This window comes from Hippocampus bargibanti, linkage group LG01 (genome assembly GCF_051943395.1).
Source record: "Hippocampus bargibanti isolate YZ-2025 linkage group LG01, ASM5194339v1, whole genome shotgun sequence".
In the NCBI taxonomy this organism is placed as follows: domain Eukaryota; kingdom Metazoa; phylum Chordata; class Actinopteri; order Syngnathiformes; family Syngnathidae; genus Hippocampus; species Hippocampus bargibanti.
In genome coordinates this window covers 14,096,363-14,120,120 of record NC_142734.1, presented here as the reverse complement: position 1 = coordinate 14,120,120, position 23,758 = coordinate 14,096,363, and the positions used below count along the sequence as shown (strand labels likewise).

Here is a 23,758-nt window from a genome sequence, read left to right as displayed (position 1 = left end):
TTTAAGCCAGGAAGGCTCCCCAGCCACCATCACAAAGTCATATATCTAGACATCTATCTGCTAAACATTGACCAGAAACAGCTTTGAATCATTCACTGCCAGACGATGTGCAAAAATATGTGTCCACTCCAGTGCCAGAGGTTTTGTAATTATCACGCGAATTGCAGGACGCACAGAATATTGAGTTTTAGGATGACATAAACATTCAATGCAGCGTAAGAAACCGTAGACTTTTAGAGAGAGAAAGGGAGACAGACAGACAGATAGGCACACAGACACACACACACAGACAGAGATGCAGACAGGCACGCACGCAGACAGGTACGCACGCAGACAGACACACAGACAGGCACGCACGCAGACAGACGCGCAGACATGCACACAGACATGAACGCACGCAGACAGACAAGCAGGCAGGCAGACACACGCAGGCAGGCAGACACACGCAGGCAGGGAGGCAGACGAACGCCGGCAGGCAGGCAGATGCACGCAGGCAGGCAGATGCACGCAGGCAGGCAGGCAGGCAGACCCAGGCAGGCAGACGCACGCAGGCAGGCAAGCAGACGCAGGCAGGCAGGCAGATGCACGCAGGGGCAGGCAGGCAGACGCGTGCAGGCAGGCAGGCAGACGCACGCAGGCAGACAGTCAAACGCACGCAGGGAGGCAGGCAGCCAGACGCAGGCGGGCAGACACAGGCAGGAAGACAGACAGACGCAGACAGGCAGACACATGCAGGCAGGCAGGCAGGTGGCCGCACGCAGGCAGGCAGGTACACGCATGCAGGATGGATGGATGGATGGATGGATGGATGGATGGATGGATGGATGGATGGATGGATGGATGGAAATGAAAAACCAGCGCACAGCTAAATGTGCATGCATCCAAACAGACCAATGGTGTAATTTGGCGATCATTACTGTTCGCTCTTGCCAACAACAGATGAGCCATGACAGATATTGCACTGAACAATTTCAAGCTGTCCGTTACACACGGAGCTTTCTTCCAGGCCATTTCAATTTCTGCCAAACATTCTGTACTTTGACTAAAATGTTCAACTGCATAACGAGCGCTGCCGGCTACATTTTTGCAAGAGATAATGTCAATGCAGTTAACATAATTGAAACCACTTTGGACTCAGGCATAAAATGAGAAGGCGAATTGCATTGAAAAGTGGAATGTATCGCGTGAGCAGATGCTGGCTTTGTCTGTCATGCCTTGCAAGCATCTCACCATCATTATTTTTTCAAATCATTGTTCCCTTTTACTAATTTGAGAATCATGCTTTTCTTCTTCGTTTTTATTTCTTTTAAAAAGTTTTCTCTTCATGTGTTTCAATTGTACATAGTTTTAATAATTCGCTAAAATACATTTTCTCTATTTTGCTTCTCCTGAATGCAGTTCAGTTTTCTCTGTGTATAAATAAATAAATACATACATACATACATACATACATACATACATACATACATACATACATACATACATACATACATACATACATACATACATACATACATACATACATACATACATACAAATGTTTTAAAAAGCTGATGAAAAGGTTTCTTCAGCCGTCATCTGTACATTTTTGAAGGTGTCAGACGTTTCGCTTCTTATCCAAGATGCTTCTTCAGCGAACTAAAGTCTTACTGGTAGTATTGGCCCTCTATATATATCCCTAATGTCCAGACATAGTGGCGCCGGACACTACTATGATAGGTCCCTACTCTCAGGTTGGGGGGAGCAGAGGACCACTTCCTGCGGCCCTACCGATTGTTCCTACATTCCAGACTAACGACTGGCCTGATTGCTCCACTCCCTCCGGTATCACCTCATCAGCATTACTAATGTTGCCTAAGCAGGCTATTGTACAAACGATCCAAATTGAACCTCACCCTACCATATCGGTTTAATGAAGGATTTAGCTTTTCTATGAAAATTGCTTCTTTTACTCCCCTTTCAAACCATCCATGGTCTTTCGCTAAGATTTTAACCTCATTGTAATCAAATGAGTGGTTGCTAGCTTTTAGGTGCATATGTACTGCCGATTGAGGCCCACTAGTATTATCCCTGCAATGTTGATAAAGTCTTTTTTGAGAATGTGTTTAGTCTCTCCAATGTATTGCTCTTTACAATTTTCATTCTTACAATGTATTGAATAAACTTCATTACTTTGTTTTTCATTTGGCAGCCTATAAAACATAATTTACAAGAAATACATACAATAATGTATATTTTGTGTCGTTTTAAGGCTTAGAAAATTAGAAAGTAGAAAATTATGTTTTATGGGGACCTGGGAACGGATTATTCTTATTTTAATGGTTTCCTATGGGAAATTATTTTTTGGGATACACACTTTTCGCCTTACACACTCTGTCTGGGAATCAATTAAGTTCTGATTGGTGCAGGTCAATAAATGGTTGATTTTTTTTCTTTGGTTGAATTGACATCATTGGAGGAATTGCACTCACGCAACAAATACGTATCGATAAGTATTGACACAATAATTCATATCAATTGCCGATTTCTGCAAAAGAGCAGTTCGATATCGAGCCTGCCGAATGATCTCGTCAAAATACACCCGGGGGAGAAGTTGACCGGGTTGGCCCAGCAGCATCACCTTTTTAATCATTGTCCACGTCGTATTGGCAAATCTTGAGTGTTTTAACCTAATTAGACAGGGGATTTAATTAGCAACCACACACACACTAAACACCCTCATAAATAGGATTTGTTGTGTGTGTTTGTGAGTGTGAATCAACTGGCATTGTGGAGTCAGCCGCAGAAGCTCTGCTACGCTTCCTGTTTGACTTCCTGGTGCATAAAGTGAGAAAGTGGTGGCATTACATCAGATTCTTCTGGGTTGTGGGCGAACGTTTTCCGTGGCAATGACTTGTGTCATGTCCCATTAATAATGGTAATGACGGCATTAGGCGGCTACCACGGGATGTAATTCAAAGATCTGCCAAGCGCGAGTGACGAGGTCATTGCAAATGACAGCACGCAAGCCTGACAGTCACTTACAAGGAGAAATTTGCATTCCTTCTTGAGGACGACTCAAAATACTGTATCACACAAGTAGGGGCTAAGGGGCTTACAAAGTGTCATGAGCCATCGGCCACAATCAGGAAGAGTCACATTGTAAAAATGAATGAATTTGCCAATCTACCACACCGATTCCATTTCCTGTGGGTTTTCCGAATACCCAAATGTGGGGTTTTGTAATACACACACACTGCTGTTTTTTTTTCAAGAACCTTATGACATTACGGTGAAAAGCAGATTATAGTGAGCTCATTTTAAGCCATCCACTATTTAGTTGAATCTGAAAATATCCCTCAAGATATTTTTACTAATTTTCCTGGAAGCCAAATGAGAGTGTACAATTTGTTGATCCGTTTGGTGGTCCAAATTGTGTTTGTGTCTTTGGTATGGCACTAAACCGAGATTGAGGTGTTGTAACTTGCAGGTATTATCAATTAATATGTTTATGTTTTTCCTCATATGTATGTTGGCCCCAGAGAAGCTCCGGATGATAACACATTACTAAATCGAGAATCATAGCAAATATTGGGCTGAAAATCACATTAATGTAAAAAATCCAACATTTATACCAGTTTTAGTTGACATGTTTGAGCCCTGTGATGACATATTCATATGCTACTGTACCATTTGTAACTTTAACTGAGGGTCCCACGAAATCATTCCCTTGCTTTCTCCGACATCTGCACACTAACATCCTCTTGTTGCTATATCAACAAGGCGTGAAGATTCCTGATGCGTTCCTGTCTTTTATCATTAATGACAACAAAAAGATGAGGCTGTTATCGTTGATCCAAAAAAATGTTTGCTTTGTTTTCTTGAACAAACAACAAGGATCATCAAAATGTGTGTCATGTGTAGAATTGAGAGTACAAGTAAAAAAGTGAGTATTATTTGGACCAACGTGAGTTGCATGGGCCATTTTTAATGGACTGAAGACAGCATGACTAATGGAGCCCACATACCAGAATATCGCTAATAAATTTACCTTAAGTAAAACAGCAATAAAATGAAACCAATTGCACATTTTCAAAATCTAATTACACAATTGTGAACAATAGCAAATACGGTAAGACCGCGGCTTACAGAACGCTTTAGCTAACGAAATTTTCGCCTTACGAACATTACATTTGCGAGAATATAATCTTGGCATACGACCTAGTGAGCGCCACACTGAGCGCCACAATGGCTGGCGGACTAGTTTTTGGCGGAAGAACACCAAACCACACGGCCGAACACTGCCACCGTGGCTGCCGGACTACTTTTCCACACACCCTTTCTCTGAGTGCATACATGGTTTGCTATCGAGTGGAAACTTTTTTGGGACCGAAAAAGACCCCACCGCAGGCCGAAGAGGACACAAAACAAAATTACGTGTTATGTCGGAGGTTATGTTCAAGCAGAAGAAGGAGATCATCGAGAAACATGAACGAGGTGTGCCTTTGAGTGACTTAGCGTCCCAGTAGCAGTATGCTAAGTCGACCATTGCTATGTGTGGCTAAGGGTGTTTCTGTATTATCTAAGCAACGGTCTCAGGCAATAGAAGAGGTTGAAAAACTTCTGTTGATTTGTATTAACGAAAAGCAGCTCGCAGATGACCGTGTGAGTGAGGATAATATCACCGAGAAAGCACGGCAACTTCACTCGGATATCATCAACGACCATCACAAAGGTAAATAAAATGGCTTTATTATACAGGACAGTTTATTTCTTTAATTACAATACAATAGCACATTTATTATACATAAAATAAGGTATATTTTGGATTGGATTTGCCTTTATTAGTCTCACATTGGAGAAATTTACATTTCACAGCAGCAAAGTGATGAAAGGAATGAAAGTAGAAAAAAGAAATACATGAGCTGCTAGAAAGGCAGCCACTCTCGCGGCGCCGTCTTGAAGTCAAAAGAACAAAAAAAACTAAATAACAAACAATATGACAACACAAAGACAACATGACAAATCAAAGACACAGAGTCATTCATTCTTCAGGACTTGCTGTACCCTCTTTGTGATGACATGAAGCAGTTCTAGATGGAAGAGGAGAGGATCAAAGCGTCTTTCCACCAGTGGATCAGCGACACCATGGTGGAACGTGCACGTCGACTACAAGCTAAATGTTGAAAGCAAACACGCAGCTGTAGCATCCATTGACGAAAAGAGATTGTCTCACATCTCCTGTCCGACATAAGTCTGCTTCAATTCCAAGCCGCAACAGTTCCACAGACGCATCGGCGCTCTGCGCTGACGCTCCTTTCTTCTTATCGCGGGCTCCTCAAGTCATGCATCCATCCAGCCGCAGACTGTCCAACAGCACCAACCTTTCCGCTGAACAAAACGGGGCTGTGAAGATGCTGCCCATTACAAGCGCAAAAAACACACAATGGCCCCTTTGGTGTCCAGCGATGGCAGTCGAATCGCACCGATATTCCTCCTATTCAAAAACAGTACTGGCATATTCATGTTGCCGAAAAGGCGCAACCGCTCAGCACAGTCTCCTCCTTGATGAATGTCATGGCGGCATGATGGCACTTGCTGACGGCTGCCTACTCGGGCGCCATCTTGGAATATCCTTTTTATATTTTGTGTAGTTTTAAAGCTTATTTAGTACAAATTTATGTTTTATGGGGACCTGGAAACTGATTATTCTAATATTTAATAGTTTCCTATGTGAAATGTTTGGAAGAACCAATTAAGTTCGTAAGCTGAGTTATCACACTGGATGTATAATTTAACCAAAATTTCCTGATGGTTCTAACAATCAGGTCCAACACATCAGTCGACATTCACAGTGCAGTATATGTATTGGTTTATATTTGTTTGGATTTCATTAAAGGACAACCGACACCTCCGGACAAGTTGTGTCCATAATTTGTAAAATCACTTCAAATGACTTCTACTGAGCGACAAAGCTACAAAGATTGCAACGCATATAGCTATATTTTAAGACTTGCACTGAATATTCAAGAAGTATAGTTTTTGAGTTGGTGATAATACCTACTGTGACGACACGGTAGGTATCGTCACTGTCCGAGATAGCGACACACAATGCATTTTGGGTACTTTGTTTGGTCTGAAATCTTCTTGTTGATCCATGTTGGTGGCGAAATTAGAAGGAAAACACAAATAACGCAATGGTGAATCGTGTGTTGCAGCAAGACTACTATTTGATAGAAGTTGACACAAATTCCCAGCAGACAAATCAGCCCATTTCCAACGGAGCTTGGGCGCCATCTTGTGCATTTTCCGGGACACTACATTGGATTCCTGATGGCTCAATTGATACAGAAGTACTTCTTTAATCGATTGCAAACATTTATGCTTTCCTCTTCAGAACTATTTAAATCATATGCTCACCTGCAGAAAAAAAATATCCTGTGACGGGAAAGTGTCCTTGAGAGTTTTGAAAGGCGCTTATAAATGGAATGTATTATTATTATAACTGGATGAGTAACAAGAAAGCATCTTCTCCGAATCTGAGGCCATTGTTTTGATTCTCGAGCAAGGCAAAACATATTGGCGTGATGTCACGAACAAGGGGGCGGGACCTTCTGAAACTGAAACTTCTGAGATCATTTTGAAGTAGTTTTGGGACACGTTAAGTCATTTTTATAGGTGTTTTTCATTTGACTAAAAATATCAGCCTGTGTGTTTTAGGCATTTTAGATGCTATAAAACGTTTTTCTGATGTTAGGAAACAAAAAATGGTGTCAGTTGACCTTTAAGTTGCTATGTCATCAAAACATCACAACATTTGTCTTACAATTGTTTGAGGAATTACATTACTATCACTAGATGGCTATCAACTCAAGCTAGGTAATGTGGCCCTTGAAAAGAGCTCCTACATTTGCTTCGTGTCAAATGCTCAACATTCATTGTGATTTGCTATTAACCTAAAATGAAACCGCGTCAGAAAGAAAAAAGGCAGGTCTTCCCCCCCAAAAAAAAATAATAGAAAGAAAGTTCGGAGCAATTTATCCTAACTATCAGGGGCCTTCTGTGCCGTTACGTTCGATATGTGTGGATTTGTCAGCTTTTCTGAGTTATGTTTCTAATTTTGCCCAAAGAAAACTCACAATAACACCTCATGAGTAATTGTCATCATCAAAGACAATCTTCACGTGTTGATGAAAGGTAAGCAAACAAGATTTCAACAGACTCTTTCACTAGCGTCTCCTGTCTGAACTGGAAAAAACAACACACACAATGACGGTGATAATTCAGACTGTCGCTTAGGTGCCGCACATAAGAAGAATCCATTTTGTTGGGGGCAGGGGAAGGGAAGTTCATCTAAATTTGATCTGCACTCTTTCTGCAGGGACATTTTGTTCTTTCAGCGAGGACACATTTTATTTTGAGTAACAGTTCCGCAGCACAGATGTTTTACAGCGCCGCCACTGCAGGATGGATTTCTTTGACTTGGGAGTAATGGCTTCTCCGTAGGAGAGGCATACTTCCACTGCGGAACATCACACAGCCATTGTTCCCGCTCCCTTGGTTGCGCTACCGCAGCGATCTGTCTAACTTTACTGCAACAACACTTGCTGTGGCTGCGGGAGCTGCTTACATCTGATTGAGCGAGGGGACAGTTGACCTTCAGCCATTTTACTCAGACTGTATTAAAAAGGCCCAGCAAGAGCTTGGATTTTATGGCTGGGCCTTCCCAAGGTCCTACTGACCTGATGGATATTATGTGGATAAATCAAACTTTCCTGCCAGAATGATCATTCACGGCGGGATGGAGTATGAGGATGCCGGCGTGGCCACTTGGTGCATCTGCGTGATTCTTACGACCTTTGTCCTTTTTGAATCTGAGTCACAAAGCATCTGAGTCATTCTAATAACAAGCACGCGGGTGCGGTTTTGAATATGCATGTGGCTGCCAATCAGACATCACATTAAAGCATCGCAGTTAGACAGTTGGAGTACAGTTAGCGTTGTCTTCCGCGCCATATGTGACAGTTTGCTTTCATGCACACGCGCCAACGGGGTGAGTGCGAGGACAGTGGCGCACAGCAGTCGTTTGTGTGGCCCGATGACCGCAGTCTCACATTTCGGGGGCCGGCGAACGTTCGTCACGCGGATTTAAGCCACCACAAGCTGACAGCCTGATCAAGCTTTCTTCTGTGGATTTACTGGGGTCAGATCATCTTAATGACGCACACGCAGTCGATGACTTCTTAGCGCTGAAAGCCTCTTATTTGGGCTCAAAGCACATTGTGTAAGAGCTGCCCAAGCCGAACAAATTATTCAAGTATGTGTGAGTATTTAAATCAACCCTGACAGGTATATGCTCGCTTTTATGGCGAGGAAGCCAAATAAAAGAGTGAAGTTTGCAAGATTTACTTCATCGGCCATTGAGTCAGTGTGAGAAAGCACAATTGCTTATTGGCTAACATTGTTCACTTGCAGCGAAAATGTTCTCGATTCGCATCTGTATTTACATTTAACAATGTTCCACAAATGTTCTCTCTGCAAGCACTCGAGCTTGCTCCCAAAATCAAAAAACATGGATCACTTTGTTAGTTTCATTGCAAACGCTAAATCATCCAAAAGTGAGAATCTGTCATTACATGTTCCTGCACGTACATTCTATTTTCAGCAGCGTGTTTTTGTGGATAATTGTGTGTGTGTGTGTGCGTGTGTGGGTGTGTGTGTGTGTGCTAGCGCCGGGCGTTGGACGGACATCACGGCTCGACTTGCTCGACTCCACGACACGATCAAGCTCTGCGCTTCACCTGCCTGGGAGATCTGACAACGAACCTACTTACAAATAAAGAGACCCATCAAACTCTTTATTGGCGAGCCAGCCAGGAGAATTTTTTCCTCCTCCTCAGCCCAATCAACTCTCCAAATGGAAAGAACCAGATTTCCCAGCCGCCTGTGAAGCCGGCATCTTCACAGCAAGACCCCTCAAGCCGAGCTCCCGATGGGCCGCCACCACCCATGGGCGCCCCGACCCCACCGTGAAACCTGCCCTCCTTGATGTGCGTCTCACCCTGACGCATAGCACACGCTTGAAAATGGTATAAAAGCAGCTGTCGCGGGACAGAGAGATTGGGCGAACCACGGGGCAGAATCATCTCGGACTCACAGACCCAAAGAGACTTGCACAGACCCGCTCAGGCGCCCGGCTGATGCCGGGCGTTGGACGGACATCACGGCTCGACTTGCTCGACTCCACGACACGATCAAGCTCTGCGCGTCACCTGCCTGGGAGATCTGACAACGAACCTACTTACAAATAAAGAGACCCATCAAACTCTTTAGGTCTACCAGCATGGGATCCTCCCAAGAATCCTCTGGCCTCTGCTAATCTACGAGGTCCCCATGACTGTGGTGGAAGGTTTTGAGCAAAGAGTGAGCATCTATCTGCGCAGATGGCTGGGACTGCCCCGCAGCCTAAGTAGCATTGGGCTGTACGGGAAAACCAACAAGATCAGGCTCCCCTTCAGCTCAGTCAGGGAGGAATTGATCGTAGCATGGGCATGGGAACATCTGCAGTACTCTGGATCTAGAGATGCCAAAGTGTCCGGGGCAGGGATCGTTGTGAGGACAGGGAGGAAATGGAGGGCAGTCGAGGCAGTTGAGTGTGCAGAAACTCGACTGAGGCACAGGACCATTGTTGGAGCAGTGGCGCAAGGTAGAGCTGGACTGGGGAGCCGAACAGCGACCCGCTATGACTCTGCCAGCGCGAGGGAGAGGCAGAGGCTGGTGCAGGAGGAGGTCCGAGCTGCAGTCGAGGAAGAGCGAACCAGCAGAGCAGTGGCCATGCGGCAGCAGGGTGCCTGGATGAAGTGGGAGCAGGCGATGGAGCGCCGCGTCACCTGGAAGGACATCTGGTCATGGAACCCGCAGAGGATCAAGTTCTTGATTCAGGGGGTGTACGATGTCCTTCCTAGCCCATCTAATCTGTGCACTTGGGGCACCACAGAAACACCAGCATGTCCCCTGTGCTCCAAGATTGGGACTCTGGAACACATCTTGAGCAGCTGCCCCAAGGCCCTGGGTGAGGGTCGGTATCGGTGGAGGCACGACCAGATCCTTAAGTCCATCGCTGAAGCAATCAGCAAGGGAATTGCGGCAAGCCGTTACACCCGAGCCACTGCGAAGACCATTCACTTTGTCAAAGAAGGACAAAGGTTGGAGAGTACATCAAACAACCGCTCTACTGGTTTGCTCTCCACGGCCCGAGACTGGGTGATGACAGTTGACCTGGAAAGGCAACTGAAGTTTCCAGCACACATCACCCAGACCAGGTTGAGACCTGACATCATCTTGGTCTCTGAGGCCACAAAGCAACTCTTCTTGCTGGAGCTGACGGTTCCCTGGGAGGAGAGGATGGAGGAGGCTCAGGAAAGGAAGAGGGAGAAGTACCAGGAGCTGGTGGAGGAATGTCGGAGGAACGGGTGGAGGACGAGGTGTATGCCGGTAAAGGTGGGCAGTCGGGGATTTGCCAGCCACTCCCTGAGCAAAGCCTATGGCACACTGGGCATAACAGGTACAAACCGAAGAAGAGCCATAGGCAACAACGTGGAGGCAGCAGAAAGAGCCACCAGATGGCTCTGGTTGAGGAGGGGAGAGCCGTGGGGGCAGTGGAGCAGTAGCATGCCACTTGGACACAGGCCGGGGCCTTGCAAACCCCGGTCGGGTCGCCTGGAGGAGGGTGTCTGTTGAAAGACCCGAAACACCCAGTGATTCTAGGAATCAACACTGATGATGTGTCCAAGTTTGTGCATCAGCAGATCTATTGTTAACTATATATATATATATATATATATATATATATATATATATATATATATATATATATATATATATATATATATATATATATATATATATATAAAAACCCTTAATACTTCCCGTCGTCCCTCGAGTTCTGTCACCACTCCTCGAGCGGACGTGACATAATACACCGGCCACCCATGGATCTCGCCGGTGGACACAAATTCTTATCCGCCCTAAGCCCATCAGACGGAGCGTTCGAGCCAGTTGGCGCAAGCGATTGCGGAGAACCGCCACATCGCGTCCTCACTGGCTCAACGCCTCCAGGAGGTCGAGACACGCCTCGTTACCCTGACGCCCCCCCCCCCCGTGAGTAGTCGCAAGCTCTCCCTGCCACATCCCTCATGCTACGAAGGCGAACCCGGGCGCTGTGCTCAATTCTTGATCCAGTGCTCGCTGGTTTTTGAACAACAACCATCCGCCTTCGTTAGCGATGAGGCCAAAGTGGTTTTCATCACCAGCCTGCTCACAGGCCAGGCCGAGTCATGGGTATTGGCCGTCCGGGAGTCGCAGCCCGAGCTTTGCAGATCCTACCCGGACTTTGTGGCTGAGCTTCGGCAAGTATTCCACCACCCGCTCACAGAGTGCGAGGCTGAGGGACTCCTGCACGACTGTGTGCAAGGAACACGTTCGGCCGCTGAGTACCCCATCGACTTCCGCATCCAGGCTGCCCGGAGTGACTACAACAATCGAGCGCTGAGGGGAGTGTTTCGTCGCGGACTGAGCACCGCTCTCAAAGACGAGCTGACCACCCGCGACGCTGGCGCCACCCTCAGTGACATGATCGATGTAGTCATCTGCCTGGACCATCGCCTCTGGGAGCGGCAGCGGGAGCAAGGTACCCAGCGGTCCGACGAACCCGGAAACGAGCAGCGGAAGACCACACCCGACGGCGACGAGCTGGCGCGACGTCAGGAGGAGTTCCCCGAGCCGCTGCAGGTGGGGAGCGGGCGCGATCTAGCCAACCCCGGGGGTCGACGCACTCAAGGCCCCCCGCCTAAGACCACCAGCACCCGTAAGTCCCCGGCCAAACGGCGACCGCGGCGGCCAGTGGAGGCATCGAGGACGGCGCCCATCACGCGATTGGAGTTGGAATTATTCGGAGTTGGAATTATTTGGCATTATTCATCGACTCCCAACTGGCAGAGACATTGGGTTGCGGCATTGAGGACCTTAAGATCCCCAAGGAGATCCTGGACCTTGACGGCCGACTGTTAGCCCGGGTAACGCGGATCAGAGTTTAAGGGGTGCCCTTAAACTCCGGTTATCAGGTAACCACGTCGAACACCGCCAATTCCTGCTCATGCCCTCCCGCAACGTGCCACTCGTGCTGGGCCTCCATTGGCTCAGCACTCATGACCCCTCCATCTCGTGGGAGGGCCCCACCTTACAGGGTTGGAGCCCCTATTGCTATGCCAATTGCCTATGGTCGGCCACGGCAGGGCGAGACCCCTCCCGCAGCGGCGCGCCCAAAGAGATCTGTCTCGAGGGTGTGCCGCGTTGTTACCATGATCTGCGGGAGGCGTTCAGTAAGGACAACGTGCAATCCCTGCCACCCCACCTACCGTATGACTGCGCCATCGAACTGCAACCGGGGGCTACACTACCGGATTCCAGACTCTACATCTCACACCCGGAATAAGAAGCCCTGAGCACATACATTGACTCTTCCCTCGCGGCGGGACTCATCCGAACCTCGCGTTCCCCGCTCGGCGCAGGGTTCTTCTTTATCTAAAAGAAAGATAGATCCCTGTGCCCGTGTGTCGACTATAGGGGTCTGAACGACATCACCATCCGCAACAAATACCCTCTCCCCCTCATGGATTCCTTCGCGAAGCTGTAGCATCCATTGACGAAAAGACATTGTCTCACATCTCCTGTCCCACATAAATACGCTTCAATTCCAAGCCACGACAGTTCCACATACGCATCGGCGCTCTGCGCTGACGCTCCTTTCTTCTTATCGCGGGCTCCTCAAGCCATGCATCCATCCAACCGCAGACTGACCAACAGCACCGAACTTTCCGCTGAACAAAGCGGGGCTGTGAAGATGCTGCACATTACAGGTGCAAAAAAGGCACAATGGCTCCTTTGGTGTCCAGCGATGACAGTCGAATGGCACCGGACATTCCTCCATTCAAAAAGAGTACTGGCATACTCATGCTGCCGAAAAGGCGCAACCGCCACAGCGAATCAATGTCCTCCATCTATCCCAGTTTTGTGCATCCACTTCCCTCACACCAGCGACCTTCATGTCCTCTTTGACCACATCTATAAACCTCCTCTTCGGTCTTCCTCTCGGTCTCCTGCCTGGCAGTGCAAGGCTCAGCATCCTTCTCCCGATATAGTCACTCTCTCTCCTCTGGACATGTCCAAACCATCTCGGTCTGGCCTCTCTGACTTTCTCTCCAAAGCCTCTAATATGAGTTGTCCCTCTAATGTACTCATTCCTGATCCTATCCAGCCTGGTCACTCCCAAAGAAAACCTCAACATCTTCAGCTCTGCTACCTCCAGCTCTGCTTCCTGTCTTTTCTTCAGGGCACCGTCTCCAGTCCAAACATTATACCTGGTCTCACCACTGTTTTATAGACTTTTCCTTTCATCCTAGCTGAAACCCTTCTATCACACATCACACCTGACATATTTCTCCAGCCGCACCAGCCTGCCTGGACACGCTTCTTCACCTCTTTTCAACACTCTCCATTGCTCTGGACAGTTGACCCCAAGTACTTAAAATCCTCCACCTTCTTTATCCCTTCTCCCTGTAGCATCACTCTTGCACTTGGATCCCTCTCATTCACACACATATATTCCGTCTTGCTGCAACTGATCTTCATTCCTCTCCTTTCCAGGGCATATCTCCACATCTCTAGTTTCTCCGCCACCTGTTCCCTGTTCTCGCTACAGATCACAATGTCATTTGCAAACATCATGGTCCAAGGAGATTCTTGTCTAACATCGTCTGTCAGCCTGTCCATCACCATAGCAAACAAGAAGGGGCTCAGAGCTGACCCCTGGTGGAGTCCCACCTCCACCTTGAATTCCTCAGTCATACCGACAGCGCACCTCACAACTGTCTTACAGTCATGATGTCTTGCACCGCTCTTACATACTTTTCCGTCACTCCAGACTTCCTCATGCAATGCCACAGCTCTTCTCTGGGCACCCTGTCATACGCTTTCTCCAGATCTACAAAGACACAATGCAATTCCTTCTGACCTTCTCTGTACTCCTCTATCAGCATTCTTAAAGCAAACACTGCATCCGTCGTACTCTTTTTTTGGCATGAAGCCATACTGCTGCTCACAAATGTTCACTTCCGCTCTTAGTCTAGCTTCAACTACTCTTTCCCATAATTTCATTGTATGGCTCATCAACTTTATTCCTCTGTAGTTAGTACAACTCTGCACATCTCCTTTGTTCTTAAAAATGGGCACAAGTACACTTCGTCTCCATTCTTCAGGCATCTGTTCACCATCTAAGATCTTGTTAAATAACCCAGTCAGGAACACCACCGCCACCTCTCCAAGACACTTCCATACCTCGATTGGTAAATCATCAGGCCCGAGTGCCTTTCCCCCCTTCATCCTCTTCAGCCCCCTCCTCACCCCATCCTTGTTAATGCTTGCTACGTCTTGGTCCACAACAGTCACGTCTTCTACTCTTTGTTCCTTCTTATTTTCCTCATTCATCAATTCTTCAAAGTACTCTTTCCATCTTGCCATCACACTACTGGCATCTGTTAATACATTGCCATCTCTATCCTTAATCACCCGAACCTGCTGCAGGTCCTTACCATCTTTGTCTCTCTGTCTCGCCAGCCTGTAAAGATCAGTCTCACCTTCTTTGCTGTCTAGCCGAGCATACAAGTCATCATAGGCCTCTTGTTTGGCCTTTGCCACCTTTACTTTAATCGTGCGCTGCATCTCCTTGTACTGCTGTCTACTCTCGTCTGTCCTCTCAGTGTCCCACGTCTTCTTTGCTAACCTCTTTCTCTGTTTTGGTATGTGGACATGCTGTGCATTTCGGTACTGTTATAATTCACCTTTTATCAAAGGTTGTTTTAAACCTTAATAAAAAAATGTGAACTAAAAAAGACATGTGAGGTGTGGTTTTTTTAGACATAGAAGGCAAATGTAAGTACAGTATACATTTTTATGAGTTTCATAAATGTTTTTTTCATGTTTGAAATTGGGTTCCACGGGTCAAAACTTTTGCACATCATGTCCCCACCATGTAGCAAAAACGTGTATGCGTGTGTGTGTGTGTGTGCATGTGTGTGTGTGTGTGTGTGTGTGTGTGTGTGTGTGTGTGTGTGTGTGTGTGTGTGTGTGTGTGTGTGTGTGTGTGTGTGTGTGTGTGTGTGTGTGTGTGTGTGTGAGACAAAAAAAACAATGTTGTATTTTTTTAAATGAAATGCGGACCTCTGGTTGGTCCACCTTTGATTTCATAATGTTTTGGCAATCTGTCTTGATAAGACAGAAAGAATCAAGATGGAGAACATCAACATCCACTGTGGCGCAGAATACACAAAAATGTGTACTTGCAGACTTTTCAAAGCATTTATTCTGTTGTGAAGCAGAAGCACTCTGGCTTTAATGAACAAGAGATCAAATATGTGATTGTATCTGCTACGCTGCTGATATCTTTCTATCTCTACTACGCTGCTAAAGTGCACAATTATCCAAAATATTGAATGTGAAATGTCACCAAGATGAACGACTCCCTTCCCAGTTAACTGAAAACATTTCCTGCTCATGACGGCTGTGTTTATAGCGTGGCAAATGACCTTGACAACAAATGGCAATTACACTTACACTTCTTTTGTGTCTTTGCAAGGCTGCTGTGCACAACCAATGCAAACAGTCATGGTGCTCGCCATATGCTGATCATGCATAGCGCATAAGGCCTCAGAAGCCTGGGCGCAGGGGCGTCTTACTTGCGCGACTGTACATGTTTTTTTTTTTATTATGTGTTGTTTTATGTTATGAGAACTGTTTGTTTTTTAAATAATTTGTTACAGTTTCTGTTGTTGTGAAAGCGCTCTACAAATCAATATGTATTGTGTTGTATTGCATGGTTCAGTCAATAGTTCTAAATCTTTCCAAATACACTACATTTATGCTTGCTCCATTTAGATCCAAAACTTGAAGAAATGTACCAAGGTTCAAAACTAAACAGCGCTCTAGAATCCCTGGACATTTGATCTTGTATTTTTGAATCGAGGAATCAATATTTTTCAATATGTTCAAGGAGAAACTCAAGGACAAGTGGAAGTCTTGGATTATAAATTATGTTTATTTGTAAATAATATTAGCATTTAATTTGGCAATTTTTCTTCTTCGTTTCCTTTCGGCTTTTCCCTTAAAGGACAACCGACGTCTCCGGACAAGTTGTGTCCATAATTTGTAAAATGCCTTCAAATTGTCACGTCCACTCGAGGAGTGGCGACAGAACTCGATGGACGAAGAGAAAAAAGGAAGGGGTTGGATCCGAAATACATGATGGAAACAATAAGTTCAAGAAAGGTTTTTACTGAGACACGCAGGGCAAAACAGAAGGTAGGGCATCCGAAATGACGAGCGGGACCAACCTGCGTACTTCTGGGTGACAGGGTAACAAGAGAAACTACACCGCCGAGGACCGAGCGGGAACGGGTGGCTTATATAGCCAGAAGGCACAATCAATGGATTGGAATCAGGTGAGTGAGCCCGGAGAGCAGGTAGGGGAGGGGCGCGCACCTGACGCCAATTAGGATGTGACACAAATGACTTCTACTGAGCGTGTTTACAAAGATTCCACCGCATATTGGATTGGATTGGATTGGATATGCCTTTATTAGTCTCACAGTGGAGAAATTTACATTTCACAGCAGCAAAGTGATGAAAGGAATGAAAGTAGAAAAACGAAAGGCGCTTATAAATGACATGTATTATTATTATTAAAATACACGAGATGCTGGAAAGGCAGCCACTCTCGCGGCGCCGTCTTGAAGTCAAAAGAACAAAAAAAAAACTAAATATCAAATAATATAACAGCATAGAGATAATATGACAAAACAAAGACACAGAGAGACATTCATTCTTCAGGACTTGCTGTACCCTCTTTGTGATGACATGAAGCAGTTCTATATATATATAGTTCTATATATAGCTATATTTTACGTTTTAAGACTCGCGCTGAATATTCCGGAAGTCTTGTTTTTGAGTTGGTGACAAGTCCTCACCCTACGTCACTTGTTCATTTCTGTCACGGTCGGTGCGTGTGGTGTAATGTGTAAGAGAAGGCACCACAAAGGACGTCTGATTCATGCACAAAAATGGTTGCCACGGGCCCTGAAGGCAAAGTAATTAAAACACAAACTGAGGTGGCAACAGGATCATAAGGTAGTAAAACTTAACGACCATTTGACATAAATTCCTATTTGCTCACCTCCAGCTGTCTTGAATCAGGCAGATTAGAAATGTTTGCTTTCCCTCTTCATAGAAGGCCGTGGATCATTTGGGTATTTGTGCAACATATCATTATTTATCATTATTTAGTTTTTTTTTTGTTATTTTGACTTCAAGACGGCGCCGCGAGAGTGGCTGCCTTTCCAGCAGATCATGTATTTTGTTTTTCTACTTTCATTCCTTTCATCACTTTGCTGCTGTGAAATGTAAATTTCTCCACTGTGAGACTAATAAAGGCATATCCAATCCAATCCAATCCAATCAATTCTTGATATGAAGATGTGTAGTCGTTTCAAAATAAACAGTCATCTTTAAAGTTCGAATCAAAAACTTTAGAAAGGGGAAAACGTACCAGAAGCTAAAGTCACAGATTGGGATACTGCGTTAGACTGATAAAAGAGAAAAAGAAAAATCACAAAATCAATTTTTATAAGCCACAATGATATTGTCAAAATCTGGTTGGTGACCAACGCGTGGCGCTGTCGGCCCGCCTGCACCTGCACAGGTGCTGGTCGTTCCGATCAGTGGCAGACTGCCACGTTCTGGTTGGCGACCAACGGATAGCGCTGTCGGCCCGGCCTGCAGCCGCACAGGCATTGGTCGTTCCAATCAGTGGCAGTTAAAAGGACTCTCGGCACAACCATTCTGTGTCGGGTCATTGCATTGTATGCTGTGCATGTGTTTTCTGCACCCTGTTAAGTTTGTTTCATCTTGGCAGACTTTTACTGTTGCCTTTCTTTGATACTTTGATGTTTTAGATTTTGTTACTGCTGACTTTATTTGAATACAATTTGTCAAATACAACCAGCTGCTCCCTCCTGCCTGCTTTTTGGGATCCACCACCATCACCACCTTGCAAACCGCGACAGATATTTGCTTAATCATCTCAAATACTTCAGACAAGAACGGTTAGATAGAAAAATGCAAACAACCTTTCTGTACGTTTTTTTCTCACATCAATACTTTTTTAAAATCAGTTTGGATGTTCATCTTTTATCAAGTATTTCTTTTATTGTCATGAAGTTATACGTTGAAATCTAAAATGTGCTGTTCTGTTCAGTCCTCCCTGCCAGGTGGAATTACTCATTTCAAAGTTGGAGCCAATCTGTGTTTTTTTTTATATAATTTTAAATAAACCCCTTTGGTTTAATGGATGCAGAAATGTTCTGGGGACGGTTCCCTTGCATGAGCAGAAAGGGATTGAAAGGGGCACGAAAACGACTTGAAATGTGCTGTTTGTCACTTTCTGCAAATTGCAGCTTGGATCTACTGTAATGTGCTGCCAATTCATAGATAACACTGTAATTAGTTTCCACCGTGCCACAAGTTCACACGCAAACTCTTTCAAAGGGAAATTCACAGGGTTGATTGGATAGAACACATCACACAACCGAGTCGATTACGAGACAGTGCTGTGCTGTAGAACAAGGTGTTCCAGGTACAGGTGCCAGGCTCAGAAAATAAACAACCTCTCTTCTCCCTTTTTGGGAGCAGTTGCTGGGCAACTTATCTAAAGAATGGAATTTTTTGCCCCAAAAAAACACCGCCATTTCTATTGTGTACCCTTCATTATCCTAAATAAGACACATTGTCCATAAAAATACTCATTGGAAGAGGTTCTGCCTACTATGTTTCATTTAAAACCAATATTACGTTTATGATTACGCCGTGTGTGGTTCCTGGAGATGACAACTAACACCCCCCAACCCCCAAAAAAACAAAAAAAAACAACAAAAAAAAAAAACATTACTTGCACAAAACAACCAGAAGAGAAAATTGCACAGTAGACACCCTTACGACAGAGGCATCTGATAGCTGCATATGCTTCATAACAAAGAAAACTGACCACAATACAGATTTTGTAGTAAGACATTTCTGATTGAAAAAAACAGAACTTTTACAAAGAATGCAATTTAAAATGCTTAAAACACTCCAAACACTTACACTTATTTTACAGTTCTGGACTTAAAAATTATGTTTGTGTAGGGGGAAAAATACCGATCCCAAAGCAGATTCTGTGGAATGTTTTGGCTTGTTTTCAGGAGAATTTGTGCTGCCCACACTTGGTTCGAAAACTGCATCAGCCTTCTCAGGACATATATTTATCTGTTTGTTTGTTTGTGTGTGTGTTTGTTTGATGTAAAACGTTTCACCCGGAGGAATTGATGAAGCAGAGTATGCGGCTCACAAGTTGCCAGTTTCCCATCCCTGAAAAATCCATGCAAAAACACTCACTGAAGCCTTTAGGCTGTTCTGCAACACCGACTACTGGCTGGCCGTCTGTTTCCTTGCAGGCGCTGAGGATGCCGGCCAACGGTCAAGAAAGGAAAAGCACAGAGGATGTATGATAGAAGGAAAGGAAAATGTGTGTGGTTTATTCAAAACAACTTGCTGTGCATGACAACTCAAACCGCTGGCCTTGAACTGAGAACAAATGAGGCTCTGGGAATCCAAATGAGTCTTTGCCACCTCGTGGTCCCCTCGTGGGTGTGATGTTGATTTGGAATAGGGCTGTGTACACATCACACAGTCCATTACAAGGTGTCCTCGGGATATTTTGTCTGCATTTAGGGTCATAACCTCAAAACAACATCATAATAAACATATGGCTGCATCGGAATATTGTGGATGCATGAAAATGGGTTCCCATATCTTGGGGCATTGTCCCCATAGTTGGAAAGAAATACGACCGGGTGAAACGCTGGCAGGAGGAGCATCATTGAAAGTCTGGACGATGGTATGGAGGAGAGGGTAAATGATGTGAAATACAATTATGTGCTGTGCAATGGAACCACAATCAATAGGAGCAGTACATTTGCCTGTCAAAAGCAATGAGCAGTTCACTGGAATGGAGCCCTGAAAAAATGTAAATAGTAACTTTCCATTTTCAAGAAATATTTATCATTAATATCTAGGACATTAGTGCACTGTTTTTGGGCTTCAATTCTTTTAGCCGGCAAATAATTTGCACAATTAGGCTCTGCTGAATGATGATCAGCGAATTATATGAGATTATTGTTGGTTTTTCCTCTCCATTTCAACAACTGCCTGACAATAGTGAGCTCGCAGTCATCCAATATATATATGAATGTGTTAATAATTGATTGGTATTTCTGTATCTGTTGCTTCTTCCTTTTGGTCTTGATGGTACGTCATGTAAAGACTCAAGAAGCACATTAGCAATTTCCGCCGAAACGCTCATCTTGCAGCTGTCAGAAGCCTTTTCACAATTCCACTGTTATGATTCCATTACGATGGGAAATGCCGTTTCCATTCCCTGTTCCAAATATGTATTGCTTCAACATTTCTTTGAAGTAAGACTGTAAATCCTGTCGAATTCTCTTTCAAAGTTTGCAGTCCTTCACTATTTTGAGTGGAGCTGGACTATTCCGGGAAAGCTCAATTAAAATTAAAAGTAGAGCTCGTACATCAGTTCATCAATTAAACAAGATGAAGAAATGGAGCATTCCGTCTCCGTCTTTTCAGGAGCTCAAAGTGCGATAAAAGTGGACAGCGTTCAACAAAGTTGAGTGTGACAAGCAGTGTGTAAATTTGACATGGCCTCCGATTTAGAGAGTGCAAAATGCTCAGAAGCTATCATTGTGACTGAGGGTCAACGCAATTAGCCCGACGCCAATGAGGCGAGTGACCTCGGGCTCAAGCAACTTTGTTTCCAAGTGGATTTTGTGGCTGAGTGTCAGGGGAGAGGAGGTCAAGCACCAGCGCGTTATGTAGCGCAATTCATCCCAATTGTACTCTGCCGTCAAATCAAGCATATTTCCGGATTCAAAGAGCGAACGGCCCCACACGACCTTATAAGACTATGTCCGCATGTTGTAACCATTTTAATTAAAATGTCCTCGACAGACTCGGCACCCTGCGTCAAGTTGCATAGTGAAATCATTTTGATTTTGTGAGGAGCAACTCCATTTCTGCATCCACGCAAGAAAAGTCTTGTGACGGGCAACTAAAATTTCTTCAGGGACTGATGTGAGACCTGACAAGTTTGCAATGATTTATTTAAGCGAGGACAAGTCAACATATCACCAACATACCCACGAGGCTCTACTTGTACAAAAGCAGCACCATGCCCCGAGAACAAGTCAATACTCAGTCTCATACGCAGCACGACTTGGTCTTCAAATGCACGCAACCGCACTGACCCGCAATGTTATCCTTATGCAGAAGACTTTTTGCTCCTCGTTGACACTCTCTGCACTAAACAGCAGCAGAACAAACAAGAAACAGCAGCCATCCCAGCAGTAACAGCTTCCATCTGTCCAGAAGTAAAACATTTCTATTTTTTTAACAGTGGATCGACAGCAACCTCTTTACATTCACTTTGCTTTGAATCAGGCCAATTTTAGAACCTGAAGGCAATCATGACATTGTGACATACCGTACTTTGCTAAGAAAGTATTAAAAGCGCAACAACACTCAAAAATTGAATTATTTTCGGTAAAATGAGTTTGACAAACAGCATAGCTTGTTGACTGTGCATCGACAATTGACCTGACCTTAAAAATTCTACAACTCAGACGAAATCGGATCATTGCAATGAACAAATCTGAAGTGTCTGTGCACTTCAGAAAAAAAAATACAAAAAAAATGCCCTAAGAAAAACAGAAAGTCACTTTAATAAATAACACATCAAGGCAGCACTGCCGTGTCATATGCAACTAAGGAACATTCAAAAGAGCAAATTGTGAATGCCCCCCTCTACCCCCAAACCACAAATTATTTGCTCAATTTTGAATACATCATTTCCATTTTGGTGCTATCAAAATCAGATTCATGGATACACATGAACAAAAAAAATCTGAGTGCCAAACATAAAATTGACGATGTTCATCTGCTTTCTCATCATCTGCTTTCTCATCATCACTTAATAGCTGTGATCCAATAGAACACAAACTGTTTGTTGCATTACGTTGCATTAAAATAATAGGAATAATCATTTATACTTTGAAGAATTCCTCTTTTGGGCTGAAGCAAAAGTTGATGAAATCTGAGGAAACGCAATAAAATGCTATGAAATATGGACTACCGACTGTGCAAAAAAGGACACGTTTGTCTTGCTCGTCAGGAAAAAATGTGACATGAATAAAGATGACACTTAAGTTATTTTTTTTGGGACAAAAAGCAAACCCAGCTGTGGTTGAGCGTCAAAGTAATCGTGCTACCCTTAAATTATCATCTGGAAGGTGTCAGTTCAATATTCAGGAAAAATGAATGATTAATAACTTCATATGAGGAGCAATTTACTCATTTTGAGGAGTACATATTTGGGGTGTTACTACCAAGAACCCAGTGGTGGGCCGTCAGGGCGTTCAAGGCCTTCTCTGCTGGCCTAAAAATATGTGAATCACAGACTCATGTTAATTATATTTTGTCCATAAAAACTTCTGAAATAATTCCAAATTGTCTTCCAGCTTCCTTTTATTGTTTTTCGTCTGTTGTGCTGCTTCCACTTGTGTGTTTTCGTATTCAAGCATTTAACAATCACATGACAGCCATCATTTGTTACCAGGGTCAAAAATCTACCTCGACGCCTTCATAATTAATTCTGCAGTCCCTAGAGCATTAAATGCATTGTCGATGACAGTGGTTTAAACTAATGTCTGTTGCTTTAGCCAATCAGATTTCGAGTTGGTGACGCGCAGGGCCTGCTCGTAGGCCTGGGTAACATCAGAGTTTTCGTCACCAGACAATCATAGTATCAGTTGTCACGAGTGACAAGATCGTACTGGCCAGAGCTAGCACACTATCTGGACCGAGCTGCATAAGCAACTACATTGTTGTGTTGACGTAATTGCAGTTTTGTCCACCCACAAAGGAGGAGAAGAAATTCATTTGGTTGCATATATACTGTTAAAGCCATTTTCAAGACGGACTTTGATCAAAAACAAATAGAAATAATTTAGAAAGGTCGGGCAGCTCTGAATATGTCAGAAAATAGAAAATATTGCAATTTTATGACATTGCGTGCATAACTCATTTCCAATCTTACTTGCTGGAGAATTATTTTGAGTAACTTGACTAAATGCCGCTGATGCCCGTAAAGTGGTCAAGTACAATTATGAAACATTAATTACTTACTGTTGTATCATTTACGTCGTCAACCTCAAAGCTCAGGTCACAGCGAGATTTTTGTCACCAATAATGAGACTAACAGTCAAGTTAATTAAACTGAAGGCAAGAGAGTCTTGTTATCTGCATTATGACGCAACACCGGAGCCATGCTGATGGGTGTGCAGCCCGGTGTTAAACGACAAGCAATGTATATCTTGAACAGGCCAATCTGATTGAGGATTGATGACGGCTTGGAAAGGAGACATATTTTTAAACTTTAGCACTCCCTGTGAAGCATCTGACTGTCTTGACCTGCTGCCTTTTGTGGCATCGACGTTCTTTGCATATTTGAACACATATGAGACGATTGGCACTCTATTAACTTATTTAGTGAAAAGAATAC

General features: G+C 44.4%; 1 protein-coding gene across 1 annotated transcript; it reads left to right on the top strand.

Annotated features, from left to right (window-relative positions):
- Positions 1–7,762: 7,762 nt before the first annotated feature.
- On the top strand, positions 7,763–10,770 carry LOC148903228 (uncharacterized). The gene is made up of 2 exons (XM_089011247.1): positions 7,763–7,822; positions 9,313–10,770. The coding sequence occupies exons 1-2, from the start codon at positions 7,763–7,765 to the stop codon at positions 10,717–10,719; spliced, it is 1,467 nt and encodes a 488-aa protein (XP_088867373.1). The 3' UTR covers positions 10,720–10,770.
- Positions 10,771–23,758: the final 12,988 nt, after the last annotated feature.